This window comes from Leptonychotes weddellii, chromosome 7, assembly GCF_054177405.1.
Source record: "Leptonychotes weddellii isolate Sample4059 chromosome 7, ASM5417740v2, whole genome shotgun sequence".
NCBI classification, from domain to species: domain Eukaryota; kingdom Metazoa; phylum Chordata; class Mammalia; order Carnivora; family Phocidae; genus Leptonychotes; species Leptonychotes weddellii.
The window spans coordinates 112,315,072-112,333,063 of NC_138375.1; the positions used below are offsets into that span (position 1 = coordinate 112,315,072).

Genomic DNA, 17,992 nt, shown 5'->3' on the forward strand with positions numbered 1-17,992 from the left:
CCTCACAGATCTAGAGAGGCCAGAAAGCTAGAATCAAGTTGTGGGCAGGGCCATATTCCCTCCAGGGGTTCTGGGGAGGAATCTTCCTTTGCCTCCTCCAGCTATGTGTTCTATCTTCTCCTTAAAAGAACACCAATCACTGGATTTAGGACTCACCCTAAAACCAGGATGATTTTTTTTTTTTTTTTGGAAGATTTTATTTGAGAGAGAGAGCCAGAGAGAGAGCACAAGCAGGGGGAGCATCAGAGGGAGAGGGAGAAGCAGGCTCCCCACTGAGCAGGGAGTGCAACATGGGGCTCGATACCAGGGTCCTGGGCACAGGCCTAACTAACCAAGCCACCCAGGCGCCCTCAGGATGATTTCGTCTTGAGATCCTTAACTAATTGCATATGCAAAGACCCTATTTCCAAGTAAGTTCACATTTTGAATTCCTGGGTGAACATGAGTTTTTTGGGGAACACTGTTGGACCCACTACAGATAGAAAGGGAATACTTACACGATTTAAGCTCTGACAAGGAGTGGGGAACAGGATTAAATAATGTCAAAACTACTTTGCATTTTGCAGGAATGTTATTTTGGGCCACTCTCCAGTCTAAATGCTTTTGCACTGTGCTGATTCCTGGTTTCATTAACAAGGCACAGAAACACTGAGTACCCATTTTAGTGAACATAGAACTTGCCTCTGACAAAACTCTTCTAATGAGTGTTCATTTATTGTACATCAAGCAAATCCCCTTTTTCTTTTTTTTTTTTTTCAAAGATTTTATTTATTTTTTAGAAAGCGAGCGAGAGAGAAACAGCATGAGAGGGGAGAGGGTCAGAGGGAGAAGCAGGCTCCCCGCTGAGCCGGGAGCCCGATGTGGGACTTGATCCCAGGACCCTGGGATCATGACCTGAGCCGAAGGCAGACGCTTAACCATCTGAGCCACCCAGGCGCCCCCCCTTTTTTCTTTATGTCATGAAGTTATCAACCTGACTTTTACTATAAGTTCATTAAACATTTTATCCCTGAAGTTAACCTCTCTAAAAGATCTGTAACTTAACTTTGAAGTTGTGTTTCAGATGAATAGGCTACATGTTTTAACAGGCATTTGAGGATGTTTGGGAAGTAATCATCTACCGAAGATTTGTTGTGGGAATGTGGTTTTCCTTCCCCTCCATTTTTCATGTTCCTCCTGGAGGTATATGTTACCAATAAGACATTTTTGAAAACCACACTGAATGATAATACTCTTCTGCTTACCTGGACTCTCTTGAGCAGAGTGCTGTAGCACAGTTTCCTGAGCTTATTAAAAGGTTTTTAAGTAGATTACTGGAATTCACAGGGGGTGATGAAATAATAGTTCACAGATGAGACCAAATATTAAACGCATTGTCAAGCAGGTCTCCTCTCTCCCCAGCCTGTTTGCTGGTCTTTTAACGTTTAATACAAAGAAGAAAGAAAACTGGTTCTCTACTACCTTCATGTATTACCTCAGTTAAACAGCTGTATAGTTATTACTCTTATATAAAGGAAACCTGAGATAAGAGACATGAAGACATGGGAGTTGTTCAGGGTCACACGTATAGGATGATGGAGTTAATGTTTGAATGTTAGCTTTTCTGGTTCTGTTAAGTGCTTTTTTCCAACATGTGCTGTTGTCTCTCCAAACCAGAAAGCTCAGACAACTGCATTCTTGCTAAAAAAATATTTGCTGTATACAAAGAAAACAATAAAGTACATAAGTGCTTTTCCAAGCTTAAAATTATGTCTTCATTTCTTTGATCTGAAAATGTTTCTGTGTTTTGTTCTAAGTATATGAGGACCCAGTGGAGGTGGGCGGGGTGTGTGTGTGTTCAAATGAAGGATCCATTGAAGAAAATGGATTATTTGAGTGGTGTAATCTCTGAAGATCTGTACTGTTAAAGATTCTCCTTTGTAATGCTTTTATTTGTTTTTACCAGAAAGATTCTTGTCCAGGTTGGCCATCATAATTTGAACCCTTGTGCAAGATTTTGCCTTTAACTAGGTCACAGGCAAATTTTCAGGCAGAAGAATGGTTTTCAGTATAGTTACCCTCCTAAATGGACTTCACTGCTTATTCTAGGTGCTTCTCATAGTATGAGATGGTTTGGGAAATGAATTGTTTTTTTTCTTCTAGATTAACTGCTGAAGTACTGATCGAGTTCTGCGTTTCTTCAATGAGGAACTACAGGCTGATCTTCTGCCATAATCTCAAACAGCCATAAATGACAAAAGAATGCTTGCTCAGTGAGGGTAGCTGGTGCAGAAGCCATTTTTTAAACTTAGGTGTTTAAGTACTCAAAGGTAAGTTTTCAAAATGGTAACTCCCATGCTGTATAAATCCACAGGAATTTTGGAATTTATCTCCTGTTGCTGCTATTTGATTTTTAACTTGAGGTTTTGTAGTTATTAGCTGGCACCAGATACGTTGAAGAATGGATTTTGCTTGTCTAAACTGTATAAATTTATGGCATTTTTGCTTCCCCTGAGTTGATTTCTGTTGTTTCTGTAAGTTGAGTGGATTGTTTCCCAGTCATATTGCGACACTCTTGATCAACTGGGGTACAGCTATTATGTACCTTATATAGAAGTTATTTTTGCAAACTTTAGAATATTGAGTAGATTTATTGTTTTACTCTGTTCTTTCTTGTAGTGAGAAGGGAATTGTTTCTCTCGTGTGGTGAAAAAAAGCCCAGTTGGTGTCATTTTGTTCATTAACAACTTTTTAAAAAAAAAAAGTTTTTCTTTTGAAAATACTAATTTCCCACATAAAGTAATAAGTATTTTAGGAAACAAATTTTTCTTGGGAATACTTGTTCTCTGATACTTCAGATATTTGAAACATTGTTTTCTCTCACTGCTTTACTGATCACTATTCCTACAAAATTAAGACAAATAACTTATTTCTTCTGAGAGAGACTGGCTGTGGAAATTTTTCTTTGCAATAATTAATGAAACAGCAGGATTGATGAACATTCCCATTTGAAAGTTGGTGTCTAGAACTGAAAAATTCCTTCATTTATAAAAACATTGTGGCTGCTCTGTCATGTAGAAATAAGAGCTGGTTGATTTGTTCTTACTAGCCCATCATTGATAAAAAGTGATTATTAGCCCAGTACTTTATAAAAAGTGATTCTTTCCTGTTTTGGGTGCTTATAAATTAAGAGGTTAGATGTGCTTCATATAGCACAGTCCAGAAATGATTGGGTTTGGCTTCTTACCTGTGTCATTAAGCTTGGTCAGTAAAGGTCCTCTTGGAGCCATATTTGCCCCTTAATTTGTCTTTGGGACATTAATGTTCTTTGTTAAGTTTAATGATGAATTTGCCATTGTTTGATAAATGCACAAACTAGTAGAGAAAATGGATGATTGTATTGAGCTTTATTTGTAGAATACATTGTGAGCCTGAAAACTGGAACATACGTAATGATAAAAAAAAACCATTCAGGTGTAAAGCATTTTTTGTAATGTATTTAATCATATTGTCACCTGTTGATTATTAGTCTTTTTTTTGTTTTTGTTTTTGTTTTTGTTTTTGTCTTTCATTTGGCAGAAAAGACAGCTTTGATTTCTGGCTGCAAAAAAGATATGAGGAAGAGCTCCTCCCCTTCCTTGAGTAACTGCAACTCCGTTCTTGCTAACAAAATATTTGGAATTCCACTTGATGAGCTGCAGCAGGGAGGACATCCAGACAATGAGGTTCCGTTCATAGTCCGCCACGTTGTGGACTATATTGAGGAACATGGTATACATTTCCTTACCTTGAGGGCTAGCCTTTGTTTTAATAAACACAACTTATCCCTTTTGACCTTGGATTTTTTTCCTTTTTTTTTTTTTCCAGTGTGGAAAGTCCAAAATATAGTAAGGAAAAATGATAGAAATTTCTTACGTAAAGTCATATACTTAGAAATGCCCAGCATATAGCATTTTTTAGTGGGGTGGTAATAGGAATATTTTTAATGGAGGTGGGGTGGATAAAATAGATTATCCCTCAGGACAGAGATAGTATGTTTCTAAATGTGTGATTTGAAGGTGTTTAACCCAGTAAGGAGAGCCAAGAAGGGCTTTTCAAAAGTGAGTATTTTAAGTTGATTGGAAAATGAATATATACGGCCAAGTAGTCTAAGTTGAAGCTTATTTAATTTTTACTTTGAACTAATGTAGGAGGTCTGGAGCAACAAGGACTTTTTCAAGTCAATGGAAATGCTGAGACAGTGGAGTGGCTTCGGCAGAGATACGACAGTGGAGAAGAGGTGGACTTGGTTAAGGAAGCAGATGTACCCTCAGCTATTAGTCTTCTTAGGTTTTTCCTTCAAGAACTTCCTGAACCTGTTATCCCTGGCAGTTTGCATATTCACTTGATGCAGCTTTCTCAAGGTAGTATAATTTGATTCTTACCAATCACTCATTTACCATTAATTTCAAAGTCTTTTTATCTTGTAGACATTTTGACATGTAAACAGTAATTATTATAGTTCTGAGATTCATTTCTCATGTTCCCATTTGGGGACGTATGCTTTTTGGGTCTGTATGGTCTAGTCAAGGTAATGGCAACTTCTTAGATCCCTGTAGTCCTGTTTACTTTTATGATTGGTCTTAGGAAGCCTAAGCTGCAGGGTGAGGAGGAGGAGGAGGAGGAGAAGGCAAAGGCAGGAGACAAGAACAAGGAATAGGAGGGTTGGGAAAGAAGAGAAATACATATAAAGCGGTATGTGTGGCATAATATCCAATAATAGTGCTGTTCCTTAGTGGTGGTGTTGCTATTACTTATTATTTATCCCTGGTTTGATAGAATGTCCTAGCAAAAACCAGAAGACAGCTTTGATTCCAGGTTCAGAATATACTTGGAGCTTGTTCTTGGATTCCTGCCTGAAGGAAATAAAATATCAATTTGGACATCAGACTTTAAGCCAAATAAAGAAAAAAAAGGCTGATTTGTATTTGTTGGGTTAGGTTTTCAGTGGTGTGGGTTAAATCTTCTTTGTTCAATCATAGTTGTTGACTAGCATTGGTCAGTGCATTCTGACTTCTTATAGTTGGCAGTGCTTTGGAAATACAGGTACAGTCATGCAAGAGACAGTATGATGAGAATTAAAAAAAAATAGAGAATTTGGGCCGATGAGTAATAGATGAGGAAAACATCCTTCAGCAATTGGGAGGTTGAGTTTCTTCTCCAACTCTTCTCTTCCACTTAATAAGTGAAATGTGAAGCTCTGAGGCATTTGGCCTCTGGTAGAGGAAGTGAAGAGATTTTGAATTGTTAATAGTAAAAAGGTGATGTGGGTGGAGTAATGTGAACCTGGCAAAATATCTGAGCTTTGCTTTTACTTCATTAAAAAAAAACCTGTCATTATGTTTTATAGATTATAATAATGAAGATGAATTTGGAAGAAAGTTGAGGTTCCTTTTACAGCAGCTTCCACCTGTTAATTACAGTTTGTTAAAGTTTCTGTGTAGATTTTTAGCCAATGTAGCATCACATCATGAAGAAATTTGGTCTGCAAACTCTTTGGCTGCTGTCTTTGGTCCAGATGTCTTCCAGTAAGTTTTTCCACAAATTTTTATGTAATCAAAAAAAATTGAATTTGTGAAATAGAGTTATTATACTATCTGCCAAGGATCATAGGTTGCTTGGTGAGCCATTATTTTTTATAGTAGATCTGATTAATCCTCCCAGCATTTCTGTGAAGAGGGTACAAATTAGGTAGGCTTTATAGATGGGAAAACTGAGGCACAGAATGATGACATAAATTGCTCAGGTTTATTGAGTGACTCATTGGTTGTCTTCTAATTTTACCTGTATTTGATTTAAGGACTCTCAATTCAATTTAGACTTTTATTCTTAGCATTTACACAGATGTGGAAGATCTGAAAGAGCAAGAAATAGTGAGCAGGATAATGGCTGGACTTCTGGAAAATTACTATGAGTTTTTTGAGAATGAAGAGGAAGATTTCTCATCTAATGATTTGAGTTCAATTACCGAACAGGTGAGAATATTTTAAATACTCGGAGGGAGAATTTTTAAAGAATATGCTCTTTAGGGCTTGGCACAAACTCAGGTGGAATTTTTAAGTGCTAAACAAAGGAGTTCTCTTGGTTATTACGTGTAATCGTGGGTGACACATCCATGTAATGTATGAATGTATCTTTTTCTGAATAAATTGTTCTCAATTTGAGTAATAAGGAAAGGGTATTGAAGGCAGAGTATATGTTAGATATTTTGTGGGGTTTGCATGTTTTTCTAATTTAAGCATTGTTTATTTTGTAAGAATAGGGTGGTGTTTTTTGTTTTTTGTTTTTGCTTTTGCAAAGAAACTTAGCATATAAGAATGTAGGCAAAGGGTGAGAAATAGAAGGTGGAGGGATAGATTCAATACAAAGTTCACACAAACTTTAAAAATTAGGAAGTTTTTCTTGATGAAAGTCACAAGTCAGTAGACTGGTGCAGTCGTATTGGGAAGCATCACGGTAGTTTTTTAACTTTTGTGACTTTGGAAAATTAACATCCAATTTCTGACTACATTATATTGTTCTATGCCTTGATGGTTGAGATAGTACAAGAACCTGGTTACTTTCTCCTTCATGAAATGAGAATATTGATGCACAGTAATTTATTGTAAAGCCACATTAATTCAGACTTTTCATGTTTAGAATTTATAATTTAGGTCTATGTGGAGGTTTTTCTTTTGCACTGAAGTGAAATAATTTGTCCAACAAACTTTTATTAGTTTAAAACCTATGAAGTTACTTATATTTTGGGCATGGGGTGTCATGGGGTTGCTACTTTTTTAATGAGTAAATCATTCACCTGATTAAAAAAAAAATATTCAGTAAAATTTCTTGCTTTTACCCATATCTGCTCCTTTGCCCCCATGTTGGTTTTCTCTGTGTTTGTTCCAGAGTTTTGTTATGCAAACGTAAGTAAATATTTGCTTAGCTTTTTAACAGGAAAGTAGCATACTGCACACACTGTTTTGCACCATGGGTTTTTTTTTTTAAGTCAGTTAATAGTGTATTGGGAAGTCTTTTCTTACTGGAATATAGAGAGCATATTCTTTTGTTTCCACTGCATAGATCTCTATTGTATGGATGCAACATTATGATTTATTTGATTTATTGTACTGATCTCTACTTGAAAAGGTGATAGTATACCCCATTTTCTCAGAAGAGTCCTGGTTTATATCTCCTTCTCATGTAATTATTAGTAGCTCTTCTTTTCACTCTCGTGTGTATCCAGGTTTTGATGATTAATTATATGGTTATTATTTATTGATGCACATTGGATGGCTTCTCTTCATTTGTTTTTAGATTAGGAGGCAGCAACTCTTGAAAGGTAGTTTATCATACAGATTTTCATTAGTTCTTACAGGTCTTGGTTCTGATAATGTGAATTTAGGAGTTTTATTTTCTGGGTAGCCCATCATTTTTTTTTAAGAGTTTCTGTACTGTTGTGAACTTTAATGGATAAGTCTTTTTAATATTTGGAGTTGAGACCTTCCTTGGTTTTCCATGTTTTCTTTATGTAAGCATTCATATCATTGTCTGATTTTCCCTCCTTCTTTCCCTTCTTCCCTTTTTCCTTCCTTTCCTACCCCCCCCTTTCTTTTCAAGTACTAGGAACTTTAAGGAAACTGTAACATGCAGTTTGTAATGTGTAAACTGAGGATGAAAACAGTGTGCATATGTATACATTTGTGAAGTAAACCAAGTGGGTGGGTAGAATGTGTAGCCAGAATCAGTGATCCATGGAACTTTTGGCATATTTTTTGAACTTCTAACTATCATATACAGTTCCTGACTTAAAAACTTAGTTAGAATAAAAAATTGACACAGCCCTTCAAAATTATTCTTGCTTTAAAGAAAATGACAAGGGCGCCTGGGTGGCTCAGTTGGTTAAGCAACTGCCTTCGGCTCAGGTCATGATCCTGGAGTCCCAGGGTCGAGTCCTGCATCGGGCTCCCTGCTCAGCAGGGAGTCTGCTTCTCCCTCTGACCCTACCCCCCTCATGCTCTATCTCATTCTCCCTCTCAAATAAATAAATAAAATCTTAAAAAACTTAAAAAAAAATAAAGAAAATGACAAGAAGAGGGCAAGGAGGTAGATATTCCTTAAATCATTAATGTCTTTTGATGCCTGCAAGAAATCCCATCTTTGGGGACTTGTGTGCCACTTTTTTTCTTTAAATTAAGTTTTAGTTGAGGGGTGCCTGGCTGGCTCATTTAGTAGAGCATGCGAGTCTTGATCTTAGGGTTGTAAGCTCAAGCCCTAAGTTGGGTGTAGAGGTTATTTAAAAAAAAAAAAAATCTTGGGCGCCTGGGTGGCTCAGTTGGTTAAGCCACTGCCTTCGGCTCAGGTCATGATCCTGGAGTCCCGGGATCGAGTCCCGCATCGGACTCCCTGCTCAGCAGGGAGTCTGCTTCTCCGTCTGACCCTCCCCCTTCTCATGCTCTCTCTCTCTCTCTCAAATAAATAAATAAAATCTTAAAAAAAAAATCTTAAATTATGTTTTAGTTTAGTGATTTCTTTAGTTAAAATTAATGGCTGCTCAAAATGAAATAATATGCATACGTGTGTGTTACTCATTTTCTACATTTCTAAGATGATTTGACTTGTAAGAAAATGATAATGCCAGTTTGCCCTAATATTTATATCTTGATGACTGAAGTCTTCAGGGTATGCCTTGACTATGTTTTATGTTGTGGTGTAATTCTCTGATATTTCTGCTACCTTCAGCTTCCTTACGTACAGTGGAATAACTCACATGTAATGCATTTGTATTTTTATATTTCTTTAAACACTAGAAAATGTTAAGAAAACTTAACATATGTTGTGCTTTACATTAAATAGAATAGTGGTTAATTAACACCAGGACATAATGTTGAATTCTGTAGATTTGCCTGTGGATAGAAAAGAGGATGTTAGGGGTGCCTGGGTGCCTCAGTCAGTTGAGTGTCCAATTCTTGATTTCGGCTCAGGTCTTGATCTCAGGGTCATGAGATTGAACCCCATGTTGGGCTCCGTGCTCATTGCAGCCCTTTCTCTCTGCTCCTCCCCCTGCTCTCACCCCCTCTCTCTCAAATAAATAAATAAAATCTTTAAAAAAGAAAAGAGGATGTTAGCATATTGAGTAGAATATACTCAATAAATGGAGTAGTGCTGTGAGTTGTAGGAAACAGGGATGTATATTTCATTATTTTGGCCCGTATTGCTAATTACCTGAATCTGGTTTCTTATCTATTTTAATCACATTTCTGAACTATAGGTTACAATAGTAGAACAGATATCTGAAAGCTTGCTTTCTTTGAAGCAGATGTAATAACTTCAATTTGACTTGTGAGGCTGAAGTGATAATGTATTGAGTGAAAGTAAAATTTCCTCAAACTTAGCACATTTTGGTTGTATTTTCAAATTGGCCTAATTTAAATACTGCTAATTTCTTATCCCCATATTTAAAGATATGGGTAGACCTGGTCCATCTTTGCAGTGCTTTGATTATTTTTCTTCTGATTGTGATATTTGAAGGAAGCAAAGTTAATCTTGTGCTCTCTTCTCTTGGAGTTTCATCCCGTTAATGCAAGTATTTGGCTGCTAGACCTTTTCAAGGTGGTAGATATTTCTATTAATAGTGTGAGAGAGATGACTGGCGATGATGACTAGGGAATGTTTGAGAAATGACCCAGAGTTGGTGGACACGTTCTTTGTATGGGATCCCTACATGAATGCAAATTCAGTAGAGTGGTTTGAAGATGTAGGTGATAATTATGTTTCTTTATACATTTGAGAAGGCAGGTAGCAGCGTTCTCCACAAGCTGGAGTCTGGAGAGCAGGCATTTCACGAGACCCTAGAGAAGGGAATTACAGCAGTCAAAGAAAGAAGAGATGTAAGTATGGTTGAGGGTTTTCCATAAGTGGAGTGAGTGGTTTTCCATGAATGGAGTTGAGGCAGTTGCATATATAGGGCAGGTTCAGAATAACTTAGGAACAGATAGAGCATTGATAAGCAGAAGGTCAGGTTGACAAGGAGAGGATTAAGAACTTTTGAAGTGTGGGGTGAGAGATGGCATTTTTAAGTTTTTAATACTTACTCTTACCCAAACTAATTTAGTCATTTCTTACTGCAGGAAGTTACATTGGGAGACCTGGGAGATGGGATGGGGGAAAAGAAAATCCTATTAGGCGACTTTTCATGTCATATCTTACTGGATGATGATTGGTGAAAATACTGGACAATGTCAATTAGTTTACATAAAGCTTATTGAATTGAATATAATATACTCAGTGTAATTGAGTATAAGGTATTTGTAGTTCCTAAGAGCTATTGACTGTAGGCACAAACTAGTTTTTAAAACATGCTGTAGCATGTTAAAAATAGCAGTACTCTGTACTAGAAATTTGTGGAGTGAATAAATACTTACTCTCAGTTTAAATAACCATCTTAAAAAAAAATTTTTTTTTTAATATTCTACTGTGGTGCCCAAATCTTTATTGATCAGCCATAGTAATTCCCATTTAATATCTCTGAAAACAATATTTTCTTGCCATTATTTTTTCTTGCTTGAGTTACCAGGTGGATGTTAAGTATATTCTTGAATTTCATTAATTTATTAAATACATACAAGGAAAATGAGGGTTACTTTCCATTTGATTCAGTTTAAAAACTGATTTACTATATGAAATTTTTACCTTTGTGTATAAATCTTACCTTTCAGTTAATCATTTAATGATTTTTAGTATTTTCATCATTGTTCAACATGATAGGGGATAGATGAGGGTTAGCATTTAGAAGCACAACAAATTCAGCTGAATCTGCTGCATATGGTTTATATATGTGAAGTAAGTGGTTTACAAATTGAGGTCTTTAAGTATTATTGTTAATAATGAATTTTTAGTAACCCAGATAACTAGTGACCTTGATACACCAGTGGTTGAGAGCTCCTGCTTTAGTTTGGGTGGCAAATACTGTCTGGTTTTCTAAAAAAAAAAAAAAAGTGATGTTACATGTAGAAACTAGGCTCTGTGCTATATAGAAATAACAATTCCAGTTATAATGATAGCTATTTATTGCTTAGTATGTGTAGACACTATAGAAGAGTTTGCATATATTATTTAATCCTTTCAACTAGCCTTATGAGGTGGGCAGTATGTACAGCATCTCCATTTTATTCATAGGCCTGGAAGTTAAGTAAGTTGAGGGGTGGTAAAGGGCCCAGTAGGAATGTGAACATATATCTTTCTGCCTTCAGAGTCTGGCTTTTAAGTACTTACTGTATTACACTTGAAAGCAGGCAGTCTGTACTTGCTGATTATGAGTGTGGTAGAATGCCACAGAGAAATTACCTATCTTCTGGTTAAAGTTTACTTCTGAGGGTATTCTAGCAACTATGTTTGACTGTCTGGAAAGAGCACCACTCTTACACATAGTGGTGAATTTATTTTAGGTATTTCCAGTGCATTTGGCTAGAATGGATAAAGTATATGTTTACTGCTCAGTGTTTTTAATGACTTAATATTAAATTATAAAAGATGTTAAGACAGTTTATGGCTAGTTTCTTCTTTGGGGTAGCTTGAAAAGTTATTTCTCATTTGGAAATATTTTGTTGGTTTTCCTTCTCTGATATTATTCATTGTCTTTTTATTAGAGTGATTGTTTACTTATGTAGCCAGCTTGATAATGGAAGACATTTTATAGCCCCTGCCAGAAAGAGAATTATAGCCTTGAGTTGTGCTACTGACCAAAGCAATGAGTTCCCCCTTGTAAGGTCCAGTCTCTTCATGAAAAACTCCATCTGAATCATTTAGAAGTTAGCTGACATTTTCTAAAACATAGTTAACACCTTAAGGCAAAATGTCTCTGCCCTCTTCCAGCGCTTATCCTATATTAAAATCACTTGTTAAATGCACGTGGAAATTGGAGAGGTCAGTTATAAGTCTTTATAACTATCAGTCTATAAAACTGATTGGTTAAGAAATGAAGATTTTTTTAATGTTAACTAACTACAGTGTGCAGGCTTTTCGTTGTTTACATTCTTACTCATATTCTTAGTGATATACTAAGGTAATCATCACTTTGTGCTTTAAAATGTTAAGTTTGGTTTCGTTTTCTTCTAATATGGGGAGAGTTGGCAATTATTTATTCTATTAGGAAGATTGGTCCTAGGAAATGAAGTAAAAAATGAGTTGTGTTAAAATTTTCTTAGAATAGTATATCTTAGATAATGTCAGTTAACCATTGTATTAAATTTTGATTTTCAATTTCCTCTTATTTATATAGGTTAATGAACTTTCTGAGGAAGAAGAGGAAGATGAAAAGCTGGAACATATAGAAGAACTTCCAGAAGAGGGTGCAGAAAAATCAAGTGACATGGCAGAGGTGGTACAATTAAGGATGACTGAAAACATCCTGGAACCAAATAGTGTTACAGCGTCAACAAGGTAGTATTTCAGTTGAAAGAACCTTAGCTTTTGAACATTTTATTCTAGATGTAGATATACTGAAACACTAAATCATGCAAATTGTAACAATGTGTGAAAGATTGATTTGTGTATGGGGGCTCCTGGGTGGCTCAGTCAGTTAAGCATCTGCCTTCGGCTCAGGTCATGATCCCAGGGTCCTGGGGTGGAGCCCCACATCGGGCTCCGTGCTCGGTGGGGAGTCTGCTTCTCCCTCTGCCCCTTCCCCTGCTTATGCTCTCTCTCTTGCTCACTCTCTTTAAAAAAAAAAGATTGATTTGTGTATGAAAAAGAAAAACAAAATTTTAAGCAAACTTGCCAAGAAAATTTCAGATATTAGCCTTTATACTTCTCTCTCACTTTTTTTTTTTTTTTTAGAGATTTTATTTATTTGAGAGAGAGAGAGGGTGAGAGAGCATAAGCAGGGGGAGCAGCAGAGGGAGAGGGAGAAGCAGATTTCCCACTGAGCAGGGAGCCTGAGGTGGGGCTCAATCCCAGGACCCCGAGATCATGACCTGAGCTCAAGGCAGATGCTCAACCGACTGAGCCACCCAGGCGCCCCTAGCGTTTATATATATATATATACATATATACACATATATATGTATACATTTTTTTTCAAGATATAACCTTTTACATTTCTTCTTAAAGTTTGTTTTTGTATTTTTAGTATGTTTTAGTTGAGTTGGGTAAAATGTAAGAACCTTTGGAAATGGAAAGATACAGTGGTTGAATTGACTTGTATTTCCAACTTCTGGGCTACTACTAGGTTGTTAGGCTATAAGGAGAGAACTGTGTGATGCATTAAGATAATTCTTTCCAAGCTTTTCATGTGTGAAGGGATACTATTTACATGGCATACTGTGTAAACTTTGTAAGTGTGGTAGGGTAGAGGCACTATCTTAGGGCATAGGTGGAGTCATTGGATACACTGTTTAGGAAGCTTTATTTTTTATTTATTTATTTTTTAAGATTTTATTTGTCAGCGAGCGAGCGCATAAGCAGGGGGAGCGGCAGGCAGAGAGGTTTTGGCTGATTGATTGCATGAAGGTTAAAAAAAATACATTTTTTGATTGTCCACCATGGATGAAAGAAAAATAGGGGAGAAATATCCCTAGAATGCACAAGCCCTAGCATATATATAGGGAGCTATGTATAAATTTGTTCTAGGGAATTAGTGGATACTGGTGATTGAACTTTTGGTAATTTTTTTTTTTTTAAGATTTTATTTATTTGAGAGAGAGAATGAGAGAGAGAGAGAGAGCACATGAGAGGGGGGAGGGTCAGAGGGAGAAGCAGACTCCCCGCTGAGCAGGGAGCCCGATGCGGGACTCAGTCCTGGGACCCCAGGATCATGACCTGAGCCGAAGGCAGTTGCTTAACCAACTGAGCCACCCAGGCGCCCGAACTTTCGGTAGCTTTTAATGTTCCATCTTTTTGAGTTTTTCTGAGAGGTAGTTCATAGTATTAGGTAGGTACTCTGTTTCTCTTCACAAGTAGCTGTGGGAAAATATGTTAGAAACCTAAGGGAAGTAAACATTTAGTGATGGTTTAAAATAGCAGTTCTCAAACTTTTTGTTTTCACATGTTACATTCTTAAAAATTATTGATGACTCCAAAGACCTTTGTTAATGTTGATTATACCTATGAGCATTTACCATATTATAAGTTAAAACAGCATATTTAAGTCAATGGAAGTGTTTTTTTGTAGAGTTGTAGTTGGGAAGATGCTTATATACAGCTATTTATGACCTAAGAGGTTTTTTTTTGTTTGTTTCTATGGTTTTTTTTATTTTTTTTAATTTTATTTACTTATTTGAGAGAAAGTGTGAGAGAGAGAGAGAGAAAGAGAGAGAGAGCACATGAGCAGGGGGAGAGGGAGAAACAGGCTACCCACCAAGCAGGGAGCCGGATGTGGGACTCGATCCCAGGACCTGGGATCATGACCTGCGCCGAAGGCAGATGCTTAACCGACTGAGCCATCCAGGCACCCCTTGTTTTTTTTTTTTTTTAAAAGATTTTATTTATTTATTTGACAGAGAGAGAATGAGAGAGAGAGAGAGCATGAGAGGGGGGAGGGTCAGAGGGAGAAGCAGACTCTCCGCCGAGCAGGGAGCCCGATGTGGGACTCAATCCCGGGACTTCAGGATCATGACCTGAGCCGAAGGCAGTCGCTTAACCAACTGAGCCACCCAGGCGCCCCTGTTTTTTTCTTTTTTTAACCTAACAGTTTTTTGATTGAAAAATCCCTCCTCCTTTATTAGTTTTAGGTCAGCAGTTCTCAAACTTTCTGATCTTATAACCCCCTTACACACTTAAAAATTATTTAGGACCCCAAAGAACTTTTGTTTCTGTGGATTATAACTATTGGCATTTACTATATTAGGAATTAAAACTGAGAAATTTATATTTTTAAAGTAGCAATAAACCCATTACATGTTAATGTAAAATTTTTATTTTTTTATTTTTTTTAAAGATTTTATTTATTCATTTGAGAGAGAGAGCACAAGTAGGGGTAGAAGCAGAGGGAGTGGGAGAAGCCGACTCCCCGCTGAGCCGGGAGTGGGACATGGGGCTCGATCCTAGGACCTCGAGATCACGAGGCAGTGCTGAAGGCAGACGCTTAACCATCTGAGGCACCTGGGGGCCCTGTTAATGTAAAATTTTTAAATGTAACTTTGTTTTCCAAAATCTCCAAAAAACTTTTTAGTGAAAAATTTTTTAGTGGCTTGTTTTATATTTTTACGGTAGAAATGTCTTTAATGTCTGGCTTAGTAGAAGACAGCTGAATTCTTGCATTTTCCTCTGTATTGCGTTCCTTGCTTTATGTTATTTTGGTTAAAGTATGTGAAGAAAATTTGCCATCACACCAGTAGGTAGTTGGAAATAGAACATTTATAGCCTTTCCAGATAATTGTGTCCATTCTTCTTTGATAATAGGCCAAAACATAGTAAGTAGCAGCTTCAAAGTTATTTGTATTACGAACCTGAAACCATTATCTGTGAATTTTTCAGCTCTGATCTTTTAGTCTTTCTGGTGCTGTGATTATTTTATTCATGCTTGATTTTGGGTATATTGGGCATTTAGAAAATGCGGCTTCAGGGAGTTATTCAGTTCTCCCAAATGATGATACATTTTGTTTACATAATATCAACAGTTCACATTCTTTAATATCAACACTGATTATATCAAAAACATCTTTCAAGTACTGGGACATTAATGAGTTTATGGTAAAAATAAGATTTTCCAGAATTCAAATTTTTGCTTGAAAACTCAAATTTTATCAGTACTGTCACTTGCTTTTTCTTGAAGTCTCAGTCTTGCTCAGACTGCCAGATACTTAGGTTGGAATAACCATAGTTTCTGTCAGCCTATCTTTCAGTTGAAAGTTCCATGATAAAACTTCAGCTCGCAGTTCACACCAGACAAGCATTGTACTATACTCTGCAGCAGAAATGTTTTATGTGTGCTTCCCATTTTGTCACACCAAATACTGAAATGAAGTGTATTCAGGGCTGAGTAAAATTAATAATTTTTACTGCTTCTTCATCAAGGACTTGTCCCGTTTTAAAAAAATTAAGGTGGCGGGGCACTTGGGTGGCTTAGTCGTTAAGCGTCTGCCTTCAGCTCAGGTCATGATCCCAGGGTCCTGGGATCGAGCCCAGCATCGGGCTCCGTGCATGGCTTGAAGCCTACTTCTCCCTCTCCCACTCCTCCTGCTTGTGTTCCTGCTCTCGCTGTGTCTCTCTCTGTCAAATAAATGAATAAAATCTTTAAAAAAAAAAAAATTACAGGTGGTTTTCTGGTAAAGAATGCAGTGGCCATGGTACAGTCTGGTACCACTTGCCTGGATTTATGATAAGACCTCAAGCATTTTTTTCTACCATTGACTTTGTATCATCATGCAAATGTCAGCACAGTGAAAAAGGCAAATATTATGAAAATAGTTTTGGTCTTTTGGTTCACAGACCATCCTTTGACAACCAGTGGTTTAAATATTTATGTAGCGGTGGTATTGATTGGTCTGTTTATGCATCTGTTCGTTCTTTCTCTCTTTTCTCTCTTTTTTTAAAAATTTTTTAAAAAGATTTTTAAATTTTTATTTATTTGACAGAGAGACCGCGAGAGAGGGAACACAAGCAGAGGGAGGGGGAGAGGGAGAAGCAGGCTTCCCGTGGAGCAGGGAGCCCGATGCGGGGCTCGATCCCAGGACCCTGGGATCATGACCTGAGCCAAGCCAGATGCTTAACGACTGAGCCACCCAGACACACCTCTTCCTTTCTTTCTTTTTTAAGATTTTATTTATTTGAGAGAGCATATGTGCATGTGCCCAAGTGGAGGGAAGGGGCAGAGGAAGAGGGAGAAGCAGGCTCCCTGCTGAGCAGGGAGCCCCAACACAGGGCTCAGATCCCAGGATCCTGGGATCATGACCTGAGCCAAAGGCAGATAGATACTTAACTGACTGAGCCACACCCCAACATCTGTTATTTCTTTATATTGTTTGCTATTAGGCATATTTTGTGACAGTTTGACCTGACTGCAGACAGAAAAAAATGGTGGGATTTAGGTTTAAGTAGCTTAGAGTACACAAAAAGCATCAGTCTGTCCATGAGTTCCAGCGAAATCTCAAGATCAGTTTCAAAGTACCTTTTATCCATAGATAAAGAATTGTTTTTTTATCTACATATTTATCTGTTGTTTAGCTTTGCTATTTAAATGTACAGATTTTAGGGGAATTTTTACCTTTTAAAAATTTTTTTTAAAGATTTTACTTATTTGGGGCACCTGGGTGGCTCAGTTGGTTGGGTGTCTGCCTTCAGCTGGGGTCATAATCTCAGGGTCCTGGGATCAGGCCCTGCATCAGGCTCCTTGATCAGCAGGGAGCTGCTTCTCCCTCTCCCTCTTCCTCTGCCTGCCGGTCCCCCTGCTTGTGGTCTCTCTCTCTCTGTCAAATAAATAAATAAAATATTAAAAGGGGCGCCTGGGTGGCTCAGTTGGTTAAGCGGCTGCCTTCGGCTCAGGTCATGATCCCAGGGCCCTGGGATCGAGCCCCGCATCGGGCTCCCTGCTCGGCGGGGAGCCTGCTTCTCCCTCTGCCCCTCCCCCTGTTTGTGCTTGCTCTTGCCCTCTCTCCCCCTCTCTCTCTCTGTCAAATAAATAAAAAATCTTAAAAAAAAATATATATTAAAAAAAAGATTTTATTTATTAGAAAGCATGAGGTGGGGGGAGGGGAAGAGGGAGAGGGACAAGCAGACTCCCTGCTGAGCAGGGAGCCCAATGTGGGACTCGATCCCAGGACCCTGGGATCATGACCTGAGCCGAAGGCAGACACTTCACTGACTGAGCCACCCAGGCGCCCTGACCTTTAAAAAATTTAAAGAGAGGTGGGAACGTTTTGAAAAAGTTCTCAACTTTTCTTAAATTTGTGCCTCATAATCTTTTAGGTAGGCTTGAGGTGTAGGCAAATTTTAATTTATGCTCATGTTTACAGAACTACACATCAAAAAGTTAATTGGCATTCATTTATAGTTGTGC

At 37.6% G+C, this 17,992-nt stretch overlaps 1 protein-coding gene across 1 annotated transcript in view; it reads left to right on the forward strand.

The window, feature by feature from the left end:
- FAM13B (family with sequence similarity 13 member B) overlaps nt 1-17,992 on the forward strand; it is a 59,091-nt gene that overhangs the window by 16,074 nt on the left and 25,025 nt on the right. The window contains exons 2-7 of the mRNA XM_081825609.1: nt 2,143-2,309; nt 3,559-3,750; nt 4,170-4,382; nt 5,369-5,546; nt 5,852-5,993; nt 12,278-12,441. Of these exons, the coding sequence (XP_081681735.1) occupies nt 3,594-3,750; nt 4,170-4,382; nt 5,369-5,546; nt 5,852-5,993; nt 12,278-12,441 (854 nt within the window). The 5' untranslated portion in view covers nt 2,143-2,309; nt 3,559-3,593. The remainder of the gene's footprint in view (nt 1-2,142; nt 2,310-3,558; nt 3,751-4,169; nt 4,383-5,368; nt 5,547-5,851; nt 5,994-12,277; nt 12,442-17,992) is intronic.